Here is a 23,569-nt window from a genome sequence, read left to right as displayed (position 1 = left end):
TGGGAAGGGGTGGAGAAATGTGCTTCAGAGAGGGAAAGGTCTGTAAAGATGGAGAAGAGTGTAATAAATGTGACTTTCCTTTGAGGTATAATGCTAACCCATTCCTCCTTGGATTGGGAGAAAAGGCAAGCAATTCAAATTACACTTCTCTGCTTGTCCCACATAAGGGCATACAGGCTGCTATGCCATCCACACAAAAGCTTGTGGCAAAGGCCTACCACCTAGATGATGATAGCAAACACTTACAGACTAGTTACTATGTTCCAGGTACTGTTCAAAACGCTTTAAATGTAATAAGTAATTTAGTCCTCATAATCACTCTATGAGATGGGTACTTTTATAATCTCCATGTTTCCTAAGGACACTGAAGCAGAGAATGGTTAAATAACTTGCCCAAATTCACACAGCTCAAAGATAGTGGAGCTAGAATTCAAACCCAAACATACAGGCTCCACACACACAGCCCATACACTCTTAACCAGTCTGTTCTAAGTAACTTCTTTGGCTTATTTGTGCCACCACAGCAAGTGATTGGCATCAGACTATCTTGCAGCAAATAAAGGGCTCCAGGTATTGGGCTGAGGATCAAGAAAAAGACTGGACAGAGCAACCAGCAACTGGAGAGATAATCTTGGAAGAACCTGGTATTAGGGATGTTTCTGAGGAAGGAACTTGAGCCTGAGAGGAGGAGGTTGACTCAATCAAAGAAGAAACTACTGCATTACCATACCAATTTAGATGTATTAAAGTAGTAAATTAAACTTTCTAAAATTTGAGACCTTAACTGAATGTAATTCTAATTATAAATTCTGGTCTTTGTGAGTATTTGATCTTTCAATATATAAATACATATAATTTAAAAATTAAAGCAGCCATTTTAAAAATGAATTTTTAGCCACACTATTTGGAAAAATGTTGGCACTGATTATCTAGAACAAGAAGAAAATCAGAAAGTTCTGATGTTGGACTTCAGACTATATTATATGAATGTGTGTTTTTGGAACTACTGACATAATATTCCTAGAACTGAATACTAAAATTAATATGTACCAAACAGAGAGATGGCTGAATTTGGACTGGGAAAGTAATCTTGGGATTTACAACTTGCCATTGTTAACTCACATTATAGACACTAACAGCAAAGTAGGAAAACTTGAAACATAGCCTCAGGAATTGCCTTTCCACTTATTATAAGTTTACTTTTTGTTTCTAGGTGGACAATATAAACCAGAAATGTGAGCAAGAGATATTCTGGAATACAAACCTAATATTCTAGATCCATCTCCTAAAACACAGTCCATTGTCAGGCAGCACACAGAGGGAGGCAAAATACAGACACTACTTGAGGACATTCTGCAAACTGTCACAGGGTCTTGCTTTCCCTCTATTACAACAATAGCCTTAGGGCTCTACAAGTAGAACTTTGATAGGATGCCCATATGGTTTCAAGAAAAACCTGGACACGAAATAAAATAAAATTAATTTTAAAGATAAAATTATATTGCCCTCTTCTCCCAAAAAGACACATACACACACACACACACACACAATGAATTGGGAAACATATATCCATGATATGGAAAATATATTGATAAATCTGTATTACCCTCTGTATTTTATTATACATAAAGCAGACTTTATAAAAATTAGGGGAATGTGTATATATACACACACATATAATTAAAAATGATGTTCCTAGAGAGAAAAGCTCAAATTCTGAATGGTAAGTAGTTGGCTTGAAACTGGCAATCCTAGAGTTTAGCTATATACTACTGTCAATTAACTGGCAAAACCAGCATGATTTTTGAAAGCACAAACGTCACTACTATTTGGCTTAGTGAATTCCTGAAATCTAAACCCATCGCTAATATTTTTAAGGCTGTGCACCCTTGGACCTCAAACACTGCTTCTTGCCATTGCGTATAGTCTGGGTCTTCCTCTTCAGGAACACCAGAATAACTTATGAACATTTCATTTGAAATGAAACACATAGAGTAAAGGAGAATGAGTTCCTTGGTTTTCTAGTTTTGATTCTATCCCATTGTGAAGCCCAGCTGTATTTCTTTCCCTTGATTTCCAACAGGAAATCTGTATTTCTTATTAAAAATTTTCTGCTTTTAAGCAGATTTTAGTTACTTGCAAAAAAGAGCCTGACCAAAACAGGCAGCAGGCTTTAATTTGAAATCTAAAAGCCTGGAATGTCTAAGCAACCCAACTGCAAAGCAGAATAATGATTTTTCAAAAGTACACTGAAATATTAAACCTTCTAATCAATGCTATTCATGAGAATCACCCATTTTGACTCAAAGACTTTGAGCCAAAATGCATTCAGAGAAAATACATGTCATTCATGTAAAAATAATCATTCTCAATACTATTGTGCTTGTGAAATTAAAAACTGCATTTAATTACATTTTCCATGACAGTAGCTTTCAAACCTATTTTAGGCAATATTTAGAATATTTAGAATATTTTCTTCTAATGAAATCTTAGGTTCATGCCCAATGCAAAGCACAGATCTGCTCTGGCTGAAGCATGTAGGCATGTCTGCGTGTATGCACCTGCAGGCAGAACATCCTGCCTGATGGCCAACCTCTCCCCTGCCAGAGACTCCCTGAGACATCACCAGATGTCTCCTGTGGCCTACGTGAATCAGAGCCTGAAAGCCACTGTACTAGGAAAAGATAGCCACCCTTTTATACATTACTGTTACAAAGAAGACTCCAAATCAATCACACTCCTATCATTTACCTGTGAGTTTTAAAACTCTTTCCATCAACATAAATATCGATATCTGGGCAACAATGTTTCACATAAAGTTTCAATAAATCTTCTCCCAATTCAGATGCAGGTTCCAAATCATAAATATCTTTAAAAGAGAAAAAAACAAAACTAAAAAATAGTTTAACATTATAAATATCTTAAATATTTGCATTCTAATATTAACAAAAGTTTTTTTTCACACAGTTATCTTGATTAGCTACTGAGAGCAACAGTGACTAAAATATTTAAGTGGTAAATTAAAAATAAAACATTTTTAAATCACCTATCCTTTCTGCTTTGAAATATATATTTCCACTTATATTTAAATTTAGACATACTTTCAAATATATATACATTTAAATATAAGTAATATTATAAAAAAATTATACACCAAAATTGAAGCAACTGCATAAACATCTGACTTAGAAAATTTTCCAATTTTGGTATTTTCACTACTTAATTCTTTATTATTCCTGGATTTATGGCCAGAATGATCTGTGAACCAACAGAAATTTAAGTGATATCAATGGGATTTACACAGTACTTACTATTAGTTTAGTACGATACACGGTAGTGGGAATTTAAGCAGTGGGAAGTAAAATACAAAACATATATATATATAAAGAAAAAGACTACAGTGTAGATCTCATAGCTTTGGCAGTCCAGATGCACTTTTTTCAGTATATCTGATGAGGGTCTGTCACTGGGGACAGATTCCCACTAACTAAATTTACGAATGTATATATTTATAAACCAGATGCCAATACTGGCTCTACTATCAAAAAAGATCCAGAATCCAACCACTACTCAATATCTCCACTGCGATCACCCTAGTCCAAGCCACCATGACCTCTCATCTGGATTTCTGCAATAAGTTCCTAGTAGGTCTCCCACTCTTGATGCCCACAGTCTATTTTTAACAAAGCATTCAGAAGTATGTTTTTAAAATTTAATTCAGATCATGGCCCATCCTAGTTCAAAAACATATGGCTCTACTCTTTTAAAGTAAAAGCCAAAGTCTTACAATGGCTTACTCGTCTCTACAACATCTGGTTCCTCTGTTACTTCTCTGACTTCACTGCCTAACCTTTTGCTAATTTCCACACTGAACTCTTTCTCATGCCTTCAAATGGCAGGTTACGTTCCTATGTTAGAATATTTTCACTGCTATTTCTTCTGCCTTGACCACTCTTATCCCAGATATCTACTTGGCTATCTTTCTTACCATTTTCAAATCTTTTGTCTAAATGCCACCTTTTCAATGAGGCTGACCCTGACCACCCGTCTGTAGTTGCAACTCCCATCACTAGCACTCTGCTGCGGAGGAAAATTTTTACTCTACTATCCTAGGTTCTTTCAGCTGGTCTAATAATTAAATTGACAAGAGACATATTAACAAGAGAAAATAACCAAATTTCATTACATACATATGTATAGGAACCCGACACACATGAGAGTCAGGGACCTCACATACACGAGAGGTTGAGTCAGAAAGGTAAAATGAGGTAAAAATGACATCCTGAGCTAAGGAATAAGGTAAAGTACCCGGAACTTCAGAAGGGATGACAGTAACTCACAGGACAATAAGAGCAGATGTTTAGTAATTAGATGTTTGCCTTGCCATATGGATAGCACATAAAAAGTTATTTCTGATAATAACACTTATTATGGGCAAGGCCCCAATTTAGATTCTTTAAGGAAGAAGTAAAAGTTTCTCTGGAGCCTGCAGGGTCTCAATTGCTTTCAGGTCAAAATAATCCACATGAAGTGGCATATCTTGGGTAGGCTTATTCTGTACCCCCTCAACTCCCAATGCCCCTTTCTCTATCCTATTTTTATTATAGCATCTCCCTTTCTAACTTCTTCAAAATATTTATTATCTATCTCCACCCCAACTTACCTTCATTAACTAAAATGTAAGTTCCCAATGGGCTGGAATATTTTAGTCATTGAAACATCCCTTAGAGCTAGAACGGTGCCTGACATATAGTAGGTCCTTAATATTTGTTGAATAATTAATACATCAAATGCTACATAATAAAGATGTTTGAAGAGAAAACATAAAACTGCAACCAGAATTAGGCAGGGGAAGAAGGGAGATCCTACTGTTTCTTGATATTCCTATAGAAGACTTAAAGCACATAAATTAATGGGAGATACCCAGGACAAATAGTCTTCATTTTGATGATTCAAAGATCAGAATCTAATTTTTGACACATAGGGAAAATATACTTTACAAAAGAAAACCAAGTTAATTTGATAGATGATTACCTATCTCAAGTTCCATTTATATATTCAAGTAACCTACTGAACTTGAATACATCACAGTGTGGTATAATAAAAATATATATTTAGTCTTTGTCCCCCAGTTTCTTGCACAGAGCTCCTAAAACTCTTGGAATTTCCTAAGTTATAGGAATGTATTTATATATTTATAAACCAGAAGGAAAATAACAAGCCCTTTTCAACCATATCCGAGTTTATGCTAATGTGGAGGGGCTCCTAGATGGACTCTTGTGGGAGCTGGTCACCAGAAAGACCAAACATGTGATTAGAAAGTGGAAACTTTCAGTCCCACTAGCCTCTCAACCCCCACATCCCCAGGGAGTGAAAGGGGACTGGAAATTAAGTTATAAAAACTCTTGAACAATGAGATTCAGAGAGCTACTGGGTTGGTCAACACATTAACTTGCTAGAAGGGTGGCGCACCTTGAGAGAGAATGGATGTTTGTTCTGTATACTATCCCTTCCGTCTCATACCTCACTCTATACTCTATGCATCTTTTCCATTTGGCTGTTCCTGAGCTGCATCTTTTACAATAACTCAAATATTATAAACATAAATAAAATATGAGTCATTCTAGCAAATGATTAAACCTTGAAGTGGGGTGGTCATGGGAAATCCCAAATTTTAGTTGCTGGGCACAAGTGCGGGTAGTAAAAGGACCATAATATGTCAACCCCAAATAAGCTACTTTGGCATAAGGAATATTTTGAGCTAAAGATAACTGAGAACCAGCAAATGCAGGAAAAGTTCTTTACCTCCCCCTAACTGCCTAAAAATAAAGCATAAATTTTTCCTTTTGTAAAGCAAATTTACATTTATAAAAGAAATTTCCATTTGTAAAGATATCTCCTTACCAGGAAGAAATTACTTTCATCATTTGACTCATCTACATAACAAGACAACTCTATTTACCACACATTTTCTCCCCTTACCTTCCCTTAATATGCCTCCACCACCCAGTAGCTTGAAACTCTTTTCATTTGTTTAGCCCAAAATGATATAAAGGCTCAATCATCTGGCCATTTTCTGAGTCTCATTTCTTTGTGAAACTCCTGGTGCAAAAGTAAGTACATAATGAAAGCCGTTTTCCCCCTCCTGTTAATGTCTTATTTCAGTTTAATTCGTAGGGCAGCCACAGAACCTAAGATGGTAGAGGGAACATCTTCCTCTCCTACAGTAACCTAGGCACCCCACTGGTGACTAGTATCTGACGTGGGGGCAATCTTGTAGGGGTCTGTGCTAACTCTAGTTGTTAGTGTCAGAATCAAATTTTTGGATACCTAGTTAGTGTTAGAAAATTGGTTGGCGTGTGGGGAAAACACACAATTTGGTGTCAGGAGTGATACTGAAAAAAATATATAATCTAAGAAACCCAAAACTCAATGTTCCTCAATCAGAAGTTCCTATTCCACTCTACCCTAAACGTGTTCTGCTTATACTCCTTAAGCCTGCAAAATAGTACTACCAAATGCCTTAAAATGGTTTATCAGTGACTACACATCTTGGTTTGCTTGGGACAGTCTCACTTAATGCCTCTTGCCCTAGAATAATTACCAACAGTAATAATAATTTTTCACCTTCACTCTCTCTCAAAAGAGTCCTAGTTTGGACAATAAAATATAAGGTCATCCTTTATACAAGGCTCTTCATGATCTGGCTTCTGCTTATATCTCCAGTCTCATCTCTCACTGTGACCATTCTTGTCCCCCACTCCAACACATGTAACAAACCATTTCCAGTTTTCCCAATATGCTAGCTACGTACCTGCCTCTCTACCTCTGGGCATGTAGTTTCCTTTGCCTGAAACACTCCCCTAAACTCCTTTAGCCTGGTTAACTCCTGATTCAGACATCACTCCCTCCACGTAGCTTTCTCTGGAAGCCTAAATCCAGGTTATATGTGCCCTATTTGTGTCCTCATCACACTTTGTACATAACCCACTTATCTCCTACTAGACTGCAGAAGAGGTGTGCTATTTGCTTTGTTCACTCTTCAATCTTCAAAACATAGCACAAAGTCAATACTCAACTAAATAATGTAATGATCAGAATGGCATTCCATGAACAAATAGCTAGTAAAAAACAAAGAGGTGATAAAATATAGCTCTTTGGAAGGAAATGCCAAGTAAGTCAGTAAGATAAGAGCACAGATGATGAGAAGGGGTTGTGAAGACAGGGGGCAGCAGTCAGTTCAAAAAATCCCTTTAAACCATAGGAAGGAATTTGAGGTTTATATTAAGGCTATAGGAGATTACTGAAAAATTTTAATAAGGGGAGTGCCATGATCAGACTTGCAATTAACATTGTATTATTTAAGTGGAGAGGCTTGGTGACTAGCTGGGGTACAAATTCTCAAGGAAGATTTAGCAAAGTCCTGAAATAAAGAAATGGCAGGAGGATAAAAAAGAGAAGTATTTAAGAATATTTAGGAGATAAATCAGTAGACATGGTCATGAATCAAATGAAGGGTGAGAGAGTAACTGAGTAGAAATATGGTGATATAATTCACTCTGATAGAAAATTTAAGAAAAGAGCAGACAGGGAGAGACAGGCAATTAGATTAAAATTTGAGATTTAAGGTATATTTAGACAGGTATGTCTACTTGGTTGTTGACTATGAAGCTCAAAAAAATTGCAGAATATCAATTATTTAAAGAGCAGAAAGATGATATGCCAGCGAAGGATACTTAGGAGTGGCCAAGAAAGAAAATCTAGAGAGCACAGTGTCATAGAAGACAGAGGAAGTTTCAAGGAGGGCGGCACTGACAGCATGAAAGACTGCAAAGAAGTTAATAACATGTGGACAACAAGCGTCTGTTAAACTAGTAAACATGGGGTTTTCTATGGAGTGATGAAGAAAGTTGTTAAAAGACAGGGAGCTGAAGGGTAAAAGAGCTCTTTTCACTTACAATTTGTTTGGTCATTTTAATGTGGTGCGGTGGGGCCACTGCAGAGCTCTAGACTAGAGGCAGGAAAAATGAGTATCGAATACCAGCTCTGCCAACTGCTATATTTGTACGACCCTGGGAAAGTCCTTTACACTCTTTGAGTCTTAGAGTCTTATCTATAAAAGCAGTCTGTAATCACATCTTAGTGTTATAGGAGTCTAAAGGATCTGTTTCAATAGACATTTATTCATTTGTTCATTCATTTACCATAATTAGGTATATGAATGTATACAAGAGGAATCTAACTGACCTTAAATCATTTTGTTATTATTGTGGTTGTACTAAACATCAATAAAAAAATCCTTTAGTTAACTGATACTTATATATACATTCAATTCTGCTATAACATTTGCTTTGAAAACATAAGTTTGATCCAACACAATACATACACTAGGAAATAACCTGAGAATAATGTGAAATTTTCATTTGCTTAGGTCCAAGTTTGTCCACAAGAAACACTAAGTCAATGCAGAAAACTGCACCCGTTGAACTGAACCATGTAAGAACACATGAAACACACATAAACACCTAAAACATCTACCAGATACTTTAGTTAATTGTATATCTCATGAGCCACACCCATCCATATCTGGTATTACAAATTCCCATCTGTTTTGAGATGGATTCCAACCAAAGGTTGAGAGACCATTTTCTATGAATATATTTGTGTTTCTGCATGGTCTGGACTTTCTGAGCAGAGCACTGGCAAATTTGGATAAAGGATGATTAAACAGTAAACATGCCTTGGAAGCTAAAGATAATGTGATGCTCCAGAAAGATTTAAAGACGTTCCTCCCTCCCTCCCACCCAAACCATTTTCTTACACTCCAGGGTAGTGAAGCTACCTTGCCATTCCCTTCATTAGAGAAGATTTATTTACCTTACAAAGTGTCTGTCTTTCTGTCTGTCTGTCTGTATCTCTCTTTTTCTCTCTGCTTAGGAGGATAAGCAGATCTGCTAGCAGCCTATAAAAGTCTTCAAATTTTGGTATTCTTCTCCTGTGGTGCAATCCCACTACATGTGAAGGGTAAGATCAGGCCCTCATTACATAGCCTCATGAAGATTGGGATTGAGAACTGACACTTAAATGCTCTGTGAGTAATAAAGAGTTTGTTCTCTCATCTAGAGATCTCGAGTTTCCCGTTAGAATATTTACTATATACCTATTTACTATATCTATATCCTTAACATCTTCCTTCCACCAATTCACAATAATTCACAAGCTGTAACCCCTGTGACATCTACTTCAACAAACAAACTCGGTCAAATGCCTTATTTATCATAGTATTTATATATTTCTTAATCATTTAACATGTTTGAAACTATGCTACCATTCTTATTAGGTTCCTCTATTTTTAAAATGTGTCACAACAAAATTTTCAGTAATTTTTTGGTGTCATGACAAAAAGTAACAGTGATTTTTGTGTTGCATGGTGCATTATATTGCATTATAACAGAAATGACTCCGTGGTCTGCTAAAGCTTTTATTGGTGTAGATTAGAGTAAGAATGACGACATGTGAAAGCTTAAAAGGAGAACTGTGAACTGTGTGTGTATCTATTCATAATAACTCCATCTCTAATTACTTGGGAAAAGTGGAAGTTGACCATACTATTATTTTCATTTACTCATAAAAAATTTACTTTCATGTACTTATTATAAAAAGAGCTATTGAGCTGATTTTTGAAGTATGTTTTCCTCTTACTGTATATAATTACTTTCATGGATATAAAGTTTTATAAAAATCCACAAATAAAATGCCTCACCAGTGGAAATTAAATTGTCCTCCCAATTGCTGATAGCATCTGGAATTTCATGCTTCAGAAGAGAAGAGTCAGGTGATTTTTTACCTAAAAATTCCATAGATGTTCTTCCATCATTGTCAGCATACTTTCCAAAACTGAAGTCATGTTTCATTTGTGGTGCCCCACTCTCGACTATCTTTTTCCTAAGAATTTCCTCTTCATAGTTTTTTATGTTTCTGTTTGATGAGTATATAATCCTAAAAGACAAAATATAAAAAATTAACAAAATAATGGTGATTTTTAAAAGCTAGTTTCCCAATGTGTGGCTTTCATATATAACTACATATTTTTAAAACCTTTTAAAAATCTGGACTACTATAAAGAAATCAATCTAAAATAGCAGAAAGTCTTAAAAGTAGTCTATAAAATTTTTTCATGTTAAAAAGGAATATATAATGCCAACAAATTTGATAACCTAGATGAAATGGACAATTTCTAGAAAGATATTTACTGTCAAATCTCACTTAAGAAGAAACAGGGTATCTGAGTAGACTTGTAATAAATAAAGAGACTGAATTAATAAACAAAAACTTGCCACGAGAAAAATCTAGAATAAGGTGACTTCAATGGTGAATTCTACCAATGTTAAAGAATTAACACCAATCCTTCACAAACTTTTCCAAAGAATAGAAGAAAGCACTTCCTAACTCATTCTGTGAGGTCAGTATTATCTTGATACGAAAGAAGATGCAGCTATCACAAGAAAAGAAAACCACAGACCAGTATTCCTTACTAATAAAGATGAAAATATCCTTAACAAAATAGTAGCAAAGTGAATCCAGCAACATATAAAAAGAATTACATAACATGATCGACTGAGGTTTATCTCAGGAATTCAAGGATGGTTAAACACATGAAAATATCAATGTTATATATACACTGTGTTCTACGGTCTGAATATTTGTGTCCCTTCAAAATTCAAACATTGAGCCCTCATGAATGGGATTAGTACCTTGTGAATGGGGTTAGTACCTTGTGAATGGGATTAGTACCCCTATAAAAGAAACTTCAAAGAGATCTCTTGCCTCTTTCCACCATGTGAGGGTACAGTGAGAATTCAGCAATCTGCAACCCAGAATAAGGCCTTCACCAGAATTCTACCATGCTGGCACTCTGATCTTAGACTCCAGCCTTCAGAACTGTGAGAAATAAATTTCTGTTGTTTATAAGCCACCTAGTCTATGGTATTTTGTTATAGCAGCCTAAATGGACTAAGATACCATATCAATAGGACAAAACCTACTTGATCATCTTAATAAACACAAAAGATGCATTTGACAAAATCCAACACTTAGGATAAAACACTAAACAAACTAGGACTAGAAGGGAACGTGCTTACCCTGATAAAGGACATCTAAAAACACTATAACTAACATCATACTTAACAGTAAAAGTCTGAAAGCTTTCCTTCTAAGGTCAGCAAGAATATCTGCTCACACTTCTATTCAACATTTAACTGGAGGTTCTAGCCAGGGCAGTTAGGCGAGAAAATAAATAAAAGGCATCTGGATTGGAAAGGAATAAATAAAGCTCTCTTTAATTACAGATGACAAACCTGTATGTAGAAAATCCTTGGAAATCCATCAAAACAAAAAAATCTGTTAAGTTCTGCAAAGTTGCAGGATACAAGATCAATATGCAAAAACCAACTGTATTTCAATATACTAGCAATGAACAAACCAAAATGAAATTAGAAAATAATTCTATTTACAACAGCATCAAAAAAATAAGACACTTAGGAACATATTTAATAAAAAAATGTAAGGCTTGTATACTGAAAGCTACAAAACAATGCTGAAAGCAATTAAATAAATGAAAACATTCTACGTTCATGGATTGGAAAATTTAACATTGTTAAGACAGCACTACTCTGAATTAATCTATAGATTCAATGTAATACCTATCAAAAGTCTGGCTGCCTTTTTTGCAAAAATTGACAGGCCAATCCTCAAATTCAAACAGAAATGTTAAGAGACTCAGAGAGTCAAAACAATCCTGACAAAGAACAAAGTTGGAGGATTCCCAAAATTCTAAACTTCCTACAAAGCTACAATCAACAATACTGTGTGGTACTGGCATAAGGATGAACATATAGATCAGGAGAATAGAACTGAGTGTCCAGAACATACATTTATGGGCGACTGATTTTCAACAAGGGTGTTATGAGATACTGCGATTTACAATAAGAACTATATAGTTGGTCTCTGTCCACAGTTCCTAGAACATAGCTCCTAAAACCCTTGTAATTTCTTATTTAAGAACCAGAGAGAAGTCTTTTGTTATAATACTTGGTTTTGTTCCCAGTTCCTGAAATAGCTCCAGAGGGATAAAGATGAAATGGATGTCTTTTGCTATTCATAACAAGCCCCTTTCAACCATACCAGAGTTTACATTAATGAGGTGATTTTTGGAAAGTCCTCAAGGAGAGGGGTAGTTTTTATGGAAACCAACCATGTGATTAGAGTTGTCATTTTCTGTGCCTCCCCCACCTCTGAGGAGGGAAAAGGTTCAATTAACACTAATGGCCAATGATTTAATCAATCATGCCTACGTAATGAAGCCTCCATAAAAGCTCAAACATATGGGGTTCAAAGAACCTCCAGGTTGATGACCACGTGAAGGTACTACTGGGAGAATGGTGTGCCCAGAGAGGGCACAGAAGCTCTTGCTCTTTCCCACACACTTTGCTCTATTCATCTCCTCCATCTCACTGTTCCCAAGTTGTATCCTTTTATAATAAAATGGTAATCTAAGTAAGTAACATGTTTTCCCCAGTTGTGTGACCAGCTCCAGCAAATTAATTGAACATAGGAGGAGGTCAGGGGAACCTCCAAGTTATGGCCAGTTGGTCAGAAGCATAGGTAACAACCTGGTCTTGTGATTGGCATCTAAATTTGGGGAGTAGGGGACAGTCTTGTGGGAATGAACCCTTAACCTGTGAGATCTGATGCTTCCTCCAGGTGTATAGAATCAGAATTGAGTTAAATCTATAGCACACCCAGCCAGTTATTATCTGGAGAATCTCAGAATTGCTTGGTGGGCGGAGGGCAGGAATCCCCACACATTTGGTGACCAGAAGCATCAGAAATGAAATATTCTGTAAGTACAATACTAAGAGTGAAGGAGAAACACAGGAGTGTGTTTTTTTCTTTACAAGTATCTTATCCAAGGGTAACAGAATAGTATCTTCAAAAAATGCTGCTGGGACAATTGGATATCCAAATGCAAAAAAATGTTAATTTCATTTTGGTTTGTTCATATTATATACAAAAATTAATTCGGGATAGGTCAAAAATCTAAATGTAAGAGCTAGAAGTATAAAACTTTTTTAAAGTGAACATAGGTATAAATTTTCATAACTTTAGACTGGGCAATGGTTTCTTAGATATGTCAGCAAACTCACAAGTAACAAAAGAAAAGGTAGATAAAAATGGAAATCATAGAAATTAAAGTTTTTTATGCTTTCAAGGATATCATCAAGAAAGTTAAAAGACAATCCACAGAATTGGAGAAAACTTGTAAATCATATATCCGATAAAAGATTTGTGTCTAGAATATATAAAAAAGTTCTACAACTCAATAACATAAAGACAAATAACCCAATTAAAAAATTGAATGTTAATAGGTAATTCTCCAAAGAAGATATACAATCTGCCAAAATACACATGAAAAGATGTTCAACATCATTAGTCATCAGAGGAACACAAATCAAATCCACAAGATACGACTTCATACCCACAGGGTGGCTATGATCAAAAAGACAGATAATAAATAACAAGTGTTATTGACAGTGTGGGAAAATTCAAACCCTCCTACATGCTGGTAGGAATGCGAAATAGTGTAGCCTCTTTGGAAAAAAGTCTGGCAATTCTTCAAAAGTTTACCATATGATCCAGTACTCCTAGGTGTATAACACAAGAGAACTGAAAACATATGTTGACATAAAAATTTGTACATAAATGTTCACAGAATTATTTATAACAATTGAAAGGTCAAAACAACCCAAATGTCTATCATTTGATGAATGGATAAACAAAATATGGTATATATTCATATGTACAGAAAAGAATTAATATAGCAGGCCTGTTATCCTTTGAAAGACTTGCTTCCAAGGTTGGCCATTGGCTGGTATCTGAAAACATGATTTCAGAAGTGTTCCTAGAATTCTCTAAAAGATAAGGGTGGCTCATTATTCCTAAACAACTGGTTTATGCTGCGCACCTGCTTTCCTTCTTTGAGTCTCAAATATGGGTATATGTTAGGCAAAGGCTGCATATGTAACCAACCTCCCAAAAAAACCCTGGATGTTGAGACTCTAATAAGCTTTCTGGTTGGCAACATTTCAAATATGTTGTCACAAGTTGTTGCTAGGGCTTAAGCATGTCCTGTGTGACTCCACAGGGATGGAACCCTTGAAAGCTTGTGCCCGGTTTCTAGTGGACTTCAACCCATGTGCCTTTTCTCTTTGTTTTCTTTGTGATAAATCACAAAGTGGACAGGAGAGGGTTTTGTTTTTCAGGTGGGAGGGGAGATACCACGTTTATATGCTAACAATAAGATCTAAGAGAAGAGAAACATTTTTTTGAAAAGTAAAAATTGCTGAAGCAATGTTTCTGAATAGGTGAAAAGGAATAGGTCGAGATCTACTGGAGAAGTGGTGGAATTGATTTTAGAAGCACTGACAGTTTATAATAGTAACAAGAGGAAAGACAAAGCATGAGATGCAGATCCAAGTAAGTGAGTAGATGTGGGAGAAATTTGTGAAAGTTTTCTTCCAATTACCTTGCTTTTTCTCAATGAAATAGAAGCAAAGTCATCAAGTGAGAATGAAGATAAGGGAAAAGCAGTTGAAAGTTCATGAAAGAGCTGTAAAACAATCCTCAAGGAAGAGTGGGCGACAAAGGAAAATACAGGATTGCATGTAGCATGACCAACATACTAATCATTCTCACTTTAAATCACAAGCATGATTTAAAAGCTTGTGCCTGGTTTGCCATGGACTTCAACCCATGTGCCTTTCTCTTTGTTTTCTTTGTAATAAATCATAGCCTAAAGGACCATGATTTAAAGTGAGATTGATGAGTATGTTTTTCCTCCTGCCATATTCAACTGTATGGATGCAGGATTGGAGTCATCAAAGAGTTGCATTTAAGGTTTGGAGTTTTCATATGTAAATGTGACAAATTCAGCTAGGACAAGGGAACAGAGGCTGTATGTAAAAGAAGTAATACAATGATAGAAATTTAAACAAAGTAAAGATGGAAATGAGGACATAAGAGGATAAGAAATAATAAAAATATGATGAGATTAATTGCAGGTCCTGGTACTATTGATGAATTATTAGATTTGAAGTTTTAAGGGAGTAAGCTAGAAAGATAAGAGGTAGAAATTAAGAGAGTGAGATGCTTGGAATCGGATTATGGTTTCAGTTATTGATAATGACATGATTTAGAATTTCACATGGTAGTGAGTGGATGAAATAGAGTAGAAAACAGCAATTAAAGGAATTAAGAGACCACGGTATTAGAAACATCATCTATGTGGTAATTGCAATTACCAAGATTTATGTTACTAGAGGAATGAAGAGGACTGACCTGGGGGTCTATACATGACCAGTGGCATAGACTTACAAGATGAGATTCAAAGACGGGGGGTTGAGGAAGAAGGGAGGGAAAGGTCTGGAGGTAGTTATAAAGTTTACAAGCATTTTAAAATGTACCTGGGAATTTGGTTTTATTGAGGTATGGTGAAGTCGACAGATAGGATATGACTGCCATTGAAAAGATAGTTACTAACAGTTCCCAAGAGAAGGGGGACAAATCACAGCAGGCAGGGCCAAATGGGGAAGCAAATGGCTTGGTCTGGAGGCAAGAGATGTCTGAGGGCAAGGCGTAAGCATAAGCCTTTATTGTGGTATTATGGTAAGCAGCTGAGCAGGTTTAGTTTTGGATAGTTTGAATAATGAAGGGCCCTCTGGGCTGTAAGGGTGGTCGTTAGTTGTCTGGTAGCAGGCACTATGATGATCAGGACATGGGAATACTGTTTCCTGGAGTGTAAGAACCAGATAAAGGAGGTGGGTGTCGGAATGAACTCCAGGTTGGTTGGTTGGTTTGCACATCAAATGCATACTTACAGGAATTAGCTAACCCTGGGAGAAGCAGTTGTTCCTCCATCAGGGTCAGTAGGGCCCCAAATGCCAAGTTTTCAAGTACACAGAAAATAAGAAAATACAGTTAAATATAGTAAATACAACAAGACACTTATCACACTCACTTCTAGCCCTAACTAGTATAAGGGATTTTTCAAATAGCCACCACCTGAGAAGGCTGCAGGAGAAATGGAACCCTTTGTTCTGTGTTTTATGTTTACCTGACTGACACTTTATCCTAGCATCTCCTAGTTAATGATGTTAAACCGAAAATTCAAAGGTCTTCCCTGTTTTCTTTCCTTCACACACAAACATACACGCCACTCACACCACTATAACAGAGGAAGTCTTATTGGGAAATCAAAGATTTTTATGATCCTGAGTTGAATTTTAGTCATGAGGTCATAAAGCACTTTCCACTATTAATCATTTGAATCATATCTGAAGTCACTGTATATAAAAAAAAGAACTATTCAAAGACAGTATTTCCTACTCTAACTCAAGTACACACCAAAAAACTCTACAAGAAGTAACAGCATAAAACAGTATTTCAAAATCTTTACTGATTATTTAAAGAGAAAGGGTGTGCATTGAAGACACTTATAAGGCATGAATTTCATACAGTAAAAACTCAAAAATCTATTTTATCAGAATTTTTACTAAAAAATTTTAAACTCATATTTTACATTATAATCCTCTACTTATGCTTTATATTAACATAGATAGGTTTCAATGCAATATGCTAAAAAAAGAGGGGAGGGTACATACAAGCACTGTCTATGTGTAAGAATGTACATGAGATACCACTGGGGATGTTCACATCAATGAGATGATCTAATGTCAAGGAGCTTACATAACCACAGACATACATGACTAATCTAATACAAAATAAAATGTGATTAAGTGCTTAAAATAGAAGACTATAAAGTGCTTTGAAGCTCAAAGCCATTTACTCCAAACTCCTTGTGCTAAGAGAAGACCAAGGCTAAAAGAAATCATAAAACAAGATAATACACAGCCAGAGGCAGATCTCTGTCTTGTTAAGTCTAGTGCTTCCTCCACTCTACCGTCTCTCATTCAATCCTTTTTTCTATCAGTTTATTTTTAACTGTATTATTAAGGAATCCACTTATATGATTGTCACTAAGCCCAGGCTGGGTTAACAGTGACGAATTCTGGAAGTAACTACACCCAACTCCGAACTTTCCGGTTATGAACACTATCTTCTCTATTTCAACTGAAAACCCAGACTCACAAGGCCTCAATCCCTGGCCTCCTTTTATTCCTGGAAAATGCCAAAGAAAACTATGTAAGAGGCTTTTTCAGGAGAGAAGACGACTTTGTCTTCTCAGAATACAAAACTTCTACTTTGCTTTATGAGGCAGATAGCAACCCCAAACCACGAACAGGTTGGGACGTGCGCAGGCCTCGATTCTATCATTTTTAATAGTAAAAATAAAGTATAACATTAATGTAATTTCTCACTTTCTCTAACACATAAAACTTTGGCTTATCCCAAGCATCTGCTAAGCATACACTTAATAGCAAAAAAAAAAAAATGTATAATTTCATAGGGCCTACTACTATGAATAACACGTTATTAAAATGTATTCAGTGCTTACCTGTGTGCCCAGTCACTGTGCTAAGTGCTGCATAAGCATCTCATTTAACGTTTTGAGGTAGATATTGTTATTATGTCCATTTTTTCAGGTGAGGAAACTAATGGTAAGTGATTAGTTTAAGTTCATACTGTTAGAAGTGGTGAACTTGACTACAGAGCCTGCTCTTAAAACAAAGCCAGTATACCACCTACTAGGAAAATAAGTATACATTTAAAATAGATAGTTAAAACTCAGTGATGAGCCTATGATCTATACCGGAAAATAATAATGATTTTCTAAGTTGCTCTTAAAGTATCTGTTTAAATTATATATGTCATATTTTTCTTACACACAGTAGAAGCCAAGGTTAGGCAACAATCCATTTATACTTATAGAAGCTTCATATAAGAAACTCCAAAATAATAGAAAAATAGATAATTCAAGCAATGGTCAGAGCATAAAATGAAGAAAAATAAGCCAAATCACAAAAATTTAATCATTTAAAAAGAATTTTCTATACTAAAGTCAACATGATTTTAACAAAAAAAATGTCAGCAAATAGCTAAAAGATTAGCATCTAAAAAAAAAATACTTAGGATTCAGGACATAAAAACACAAAAATCCAACTGATTAATCATAAGTCAAACAAATAACTGGCAATGGCATTAAGGACACACATATACACACATACAGACAAACAGAATAGAATTGAGAAACTAGAAATAAACCCTAACGTTTATGTGTGTATTAGTCAGCATGGGTTGTCATAACAAAATATCATAGACTGGTAGCTTAAACAACAAAAATTTATTTCTCAAAATTCTAGAGGCTGAAAGTCCAAGATCCAGGTGCCCGCATGCCTGGGTTCTGGTGAGAACTTTCTTCATGGCTCGTAGTCAGTCACCTTCTTGCTGTGTCCTCACAAGGCAGAGAGAGAGCAAGCTCTCTTGAATCTCTTCTTACAAGGGCACTACTCCTATCATGAGGGTCCCACTTTTATGACCTCATCTAAACCTATTTACCTCCCAAAGGCACAATCTCCAAATATCATGATATTGGGGGTTAGGGCTTCAAAATATTTATTTTGGGGTAAAACAATTCAGTCGATAGCAATGGGCAACTGATTTTCAACAAGGATGTACAGGCAATCCGATTGGGAAAGAATAGTCTCCAAAAAAGGTACTGGGATAACTAGATATCTACACACAAAAGAATGAAGTTGGACCCCTTCCTTACACTATACGAAAAAATTAACTCAAAATGGATTATAGACCTAAATATAAGAGCTAAAAGCATAAAACCAGGGAAATGTGGCCTTCTCCACCTAGAACTGCTGCTGGCGGTTTGAACTTCATACTCCAGGACCTGGTCCTTTTCTGGCTAACGTATGGCTCAATAAACATTTTCTTTAAAAAAAAAAAGGGGGAGGAGGGACATGAAATTCTTAGAAGAAAAGATCTATATAAGAATGGATCTTTGTGATCCTAGATTAGACAATGGTTTCTTATTTATATACCAAAAGCCTAAGTGTAAAAATAAAATTAGATAAACTAGGCTACATTAAAATCAAAAACCTTTTTGTTACAAATCAAGAAACTAAAAAAACCTACGTAATGAGAGAAATGTTTGCAAATCATATGTCTGATAAGAGCCTACTCTTCAGAATATATAAAGAACTCTTATAACTCAATAACATAAAGACAAATAACCCAATAGAAAAACGGGCAAAGGATGTGAATAGACAGTTCTCCAAAGAATATATACAAATGGTAAATAGGCACATAAAAATCAGCCATCAGGGAAATACAAGTGAAAATCACAATGAGATACAACTTCATATTCACTAGGATGGCTATGTTATGAGGACGTGGAGAACTAAACCTCTCATACACTGCTAGTAGGAATGTAAAATAGTATAGCCTCTTCAGAAAAAGTCTGGCAGTTCTTCAAAAAGTTAAACATAGAGTTACCATACAACTCAGCAATTCCCCTCCTAGGTATACATACCCAATAGAAATGAAAACACAGGTTCACGCAAAAATTTGCATGTAATGTTCATAGAAGCATTAGTCATATAACCCAAAAGTGGAAACAACATAAATATCCATCAACTGATGAAAGAATAAACAAAATGTGATATAGCCATATCATGAAATATTATTTGGCAATAAAAAGAAATGAAGAGCTAATATATGCAACAATGTGGATGAACTTTGAAAACATTATGGTTAGTAAAATAAGTTGGTCACAAAAGACCACAGATTGTATGATTCCAATTTTGTGAGAAGTCCAAAAAAGGCAAATCCATAGGCACAGAAAGTAGATTAATACTGCCTATGGCTGGGAGGTGAGAGAAAGGAGAGTGACAGATAATGATTATGGGGTTTCTTTTTGGGGTGTTGAAAATGTTCTAAAATTACATTGTGGTCATGGTTACACAACTCTGGAAATACTGAAACCACTGAATTGTGCACTTTAAATGGGTGAATTATATGTGATATGTGAATGTGCCCTTTTCATTGCTAGATAGGATGCTGCCTGATTCATGAATTGCTTAATAAAGCCAGTTAGATCTTCAAAAAAATAAATAAAGATGTTTTTCAGAACCAGTATTTGACATATTTGTAGTACTATACAATGACATAATAGCGAGTACTGGCTTCAAAACTTAGTTCTACATTTACTTATGCGGGGGTTCAGAACGAGCTACCCGAAGATGTGCCTCAGTGGTGTGCGGATTGTTCTGAGCTAAAGGCAATTTTAGCTTCCGGCGTCAGAGAAACTTCTGGCCCTCCCTTTAACTACCTAGAAGAACCTGAATTAGGGGCCTTGCCTCTTATAAGAGGTTATAACCTTTCTGATCCACCTTTATGGCAGGGCAAACTTCTACTTACTAAACATCTGCTATTCTCATGATCCTGCAATGATCCTTAAAAGTCCCTAAGGTGCATTATCTCATCTCTAGCTCGGAATGTCTTATATATACCTCAATCCCCCTTTCTATCTCTCTCATGTGTGTGGGATTTCCGTGCACATGAGATTAAATTTGAGTTTCTCTTGTCATTCTGCCTCCTATTAATTTGATTATTTGCTCAGCTGAAAGAAAATGGGAATTTTTCCCTTTCTCCACACTTACCATCAATACACACTGAAATCAAGAATCACTAACCAGTACATATCTACCCCTTTACAAAGGCTCTTACCCAAAACAGGGCACAATAAATATTTGCTGAGTAAGTGTATGTGAGGGATAGCAGGACAGAAACCACAAAAGTATTATTAGAACAATAATAACTTCCATATATTAGAGAAAGGGAAGAAATTAGGGGAAGGCAGTATTTAAATTACTAAAATGAAATACAATAAACACTTTAAGATTTATAAACATAAATAATTAATATTTTTTACAGTGCTTATGGTATGCCAAGCATTTTACATTTGAAGAAATTCCAAGCACAGAGGGGTTAAGTTAGAGGCACAGAGTTACCAAATGGCAGAGCAGGTAATCTGAATCCAGGCATTCTAGACCTAGAGTCCATGTTCTTAGACACTGAAGTATTTAAGACCTCTCTAAAGTCATTTAAATAGGTTTTTAAAAAAGAGATATAATTTTGAGGAACTATTTAGTATTTAGAAAATACTTCCTGGATACGGTTAGCAAAAATGAGTGTCAAATAATTACACACATGTGCAGGTAACAACAAAGCATTAAAATGGAATTCTATTCAATTACAATGAAGATTAATTTAAACTAGTTTCTCCCATTATTTAGCCAATGACAGTTCTCTAAGTTCACCAACTACAAGTCCCCTAAACTACTAACAAGTTCAATTAAAGTTCTATTTTCAAAAATTTTGACCACATATAAGCCAAGAATAAAAAGTTACCTCATATTTTTATCAACATACATAATTTATTTAATGCTTTGCATATCAATAATGTAGAAGTCAGTATATAGCAACGGTTCTAAACAGGGGCAGTTTTATCCCCCAGAGGACTTTTGCCAATATCTGGAAGTATTTTGGTTGTCACAAGTGGGGGAAAGCGTGCTATAGGAAGAATGGGGAGGGACAGTGCTACTGGCATCTAGTGGCTAGAGGCCAGGGATGCTGCTAAACATCCTAAAATGGACAGCACAGCCCCCACAACCAAGTATTATCTAACCCAAAATGTCAACAGTGCCACTGTTGATAAACTCTAGCATAGAGTAATTCATTCAGATTACCAGTGAGCACACAATTCATTTCTTCTCTCCCAGGATCAATCTCAGGTTAGTACTTAGCCTCTCCTAATTCAAGGGCTCTAATACTCTAATACTAATACTTAGTCTCTACTAATATTAATTACTAAGATAATTTGGAATTTAAAGGATTTTTCTTAGAAAGTTATAAAACATATGAAAATATATAAAATAAAAACACACATACATGTTTTAAAAAATTACATATTAGACTTAAATATAAGAGAAAAAATTTTTAAAAAGCACTTACTGTAAAAATGTTCTAAATTCTGAAGCTTCAAAGTTTTCCACAGCAATAGGCTCATGATTTGTTAAATTATTTGATGTCTGTCCAACAGTATGAAAATAGAAGTCAGGAACCCTTGCTAAAAGGACCGCTCTGTGGGCTTTGAACAAAGTACAACCTACAGAGAAAATAACATCTGCATGGTGTTCTTCCCTTAGAAGCCTGTCAGGAATAAAAAGGAACCATAGTTTAATTAGCAATGTTCAGAAATATATAATATACACATTATTATGTTTTAAAAATAACATATACACTAAAAAATACAGAGGCAATGTAAAATAAATAAGTTAATATAAAAATGAGTTTGTTCTCAGTACATTCCAAAGAACACTGTTTAATATTGATTTAGACCCTAATTTTCTAAAAGTTACAGTGAAAACAAAACTAATTTCACTAAAAGAGTAAGACTACTTTTCTGAAAAATATCTTTTTAATTCCTTCTAATAGTAAAATTTACCTTCTGCTATTTATGTTGATTTCCTATTTTAAGACTTATTTTGAAAAAAGAACACACAGTAACATGGTTATTGCCTATTGCAAAGAATCGATTTTTTAAAATCTTCCTAATACTGAAGCAAGAAAAGTACAGTCGACACCAGCAAACCAGATATAACAATAGACAATACAGATTAGAAACTGGTACACTTTGTTCTGACTACTGTTAAATACCAAGCCTGAAATACAGGCTTGGCTGTCAAGAATGTGACATTTGAACCCTTTTCCTAGCCTCCCCCCAACACAAATATAACTAATCATGCTCTAATCTATTATTAAAATGATAGACTCATGGGGGAAACCCATTCAAATCCTTTTACTTATGTACAGACATAGTACATAAGCCCACTAATTACATGTACAATAAAGTGATGGAAGAACAGAAATCAGCATCATAATAGAAATTGTCATAATCTTTTGTCTCTGTGGTAACTATATATTTTTACTCTCTGAATACTAAATAATACTTCGTATTACTGTAACATCAGCAGTAGCAAGGTATGTATTCTCAGAGGACTTCTGTATTGCAGGATATAATTGGCAATCGCCCCAGTTCACTACAGGAGGTACAAGTAATGGATAAATATATCCATTACAGTGAAGCTTAGAATGTTGCCATTGACATCGACACTCCCTTAAGACCAAGTTAATGGCTCCTTCCTCTGATCCCATCACACTCAGTACATACCTCTATTACAGCGCTTCTGTCATTGCATCATTATTTTTATGTCTTTCTCCCTACTAGACAATGAACTCCCCAAAGGCAAAAACTGTACATCGTCAGTATATATCAAGAGCTCAGTATCTGCTTATTAAATTTTGTTATGTTTTACCCTAAACAAATGTTTCAGAGCACAAAGCTTTCAGAATCTTGGAAATAAGGATCAAACAAATACATTTTAGTCAAATTTTCATCAATAAATTATTTTCATAAGTGATTTCTAAAGTTATACGAAAATGTATTGGTCTCTCAAACATTAATAAAAATACATTTTAC

At 35.4% G+C, this 23,569-nt stretch overlaps 1 protein-coding gene across 6 annotated transcripts in view; it reads right to left on the bottom strand.

Moving 5' to 3' along the window:
- KIAA1107 (KIAA1107 ortholog) overlaps positions 1 to 23,569 on the bottom strand; it is an 87,872-nt gene that overhangs the window by 59,501 nt on the left and 4,802 nt on the right. For 5 of the 6 annotated variants that reach the window (XM_025052091.1, XM_015595303.2, XM_006919406.3 and 2 more), the window contains 3 exons: positions 22,042 to 22,239; positions 9,764 to 9,999; positions 2,752 to 2,869 (listed from right to left, as the gene is read on the bottom strand). In XM_025052091.1, coding sequence (XP_024907859.1) covers positions 2,752 to 2,869; positions 9,764 to 9,999; positions 22,042 to 22,239 — 552 coding nt within the window. The remainder of the gene's footprint in view (positions 1 to 2,751; positions 2,870 to 9,763; positions 10,000 to 22,041; positions 22,240 to 23,569) is intronic. The other variant, XM_015595304.2, reaches the window with a different exon arrangement.

The sequence above is a fragment of the Pteropus alecto genome, unplaced genomic scaffold (genome assembly GCF_000325575.1).
Source record: "Pteropus alecto unplaced genomic scaffold, ASM32557v1 scaffold25, whole genome shotgun sequence".
Lineage (NCBI taxonomy): Eukaryota > Metazoa > Chordata > Mammalia > Chiroptera > Pteropodidae > Pteropus > Pteropus alecto.
Note: the sequence above shows the minus strand (reverse complement) of the source record. Positions and strands in the feature narration are given on the sequence as shown.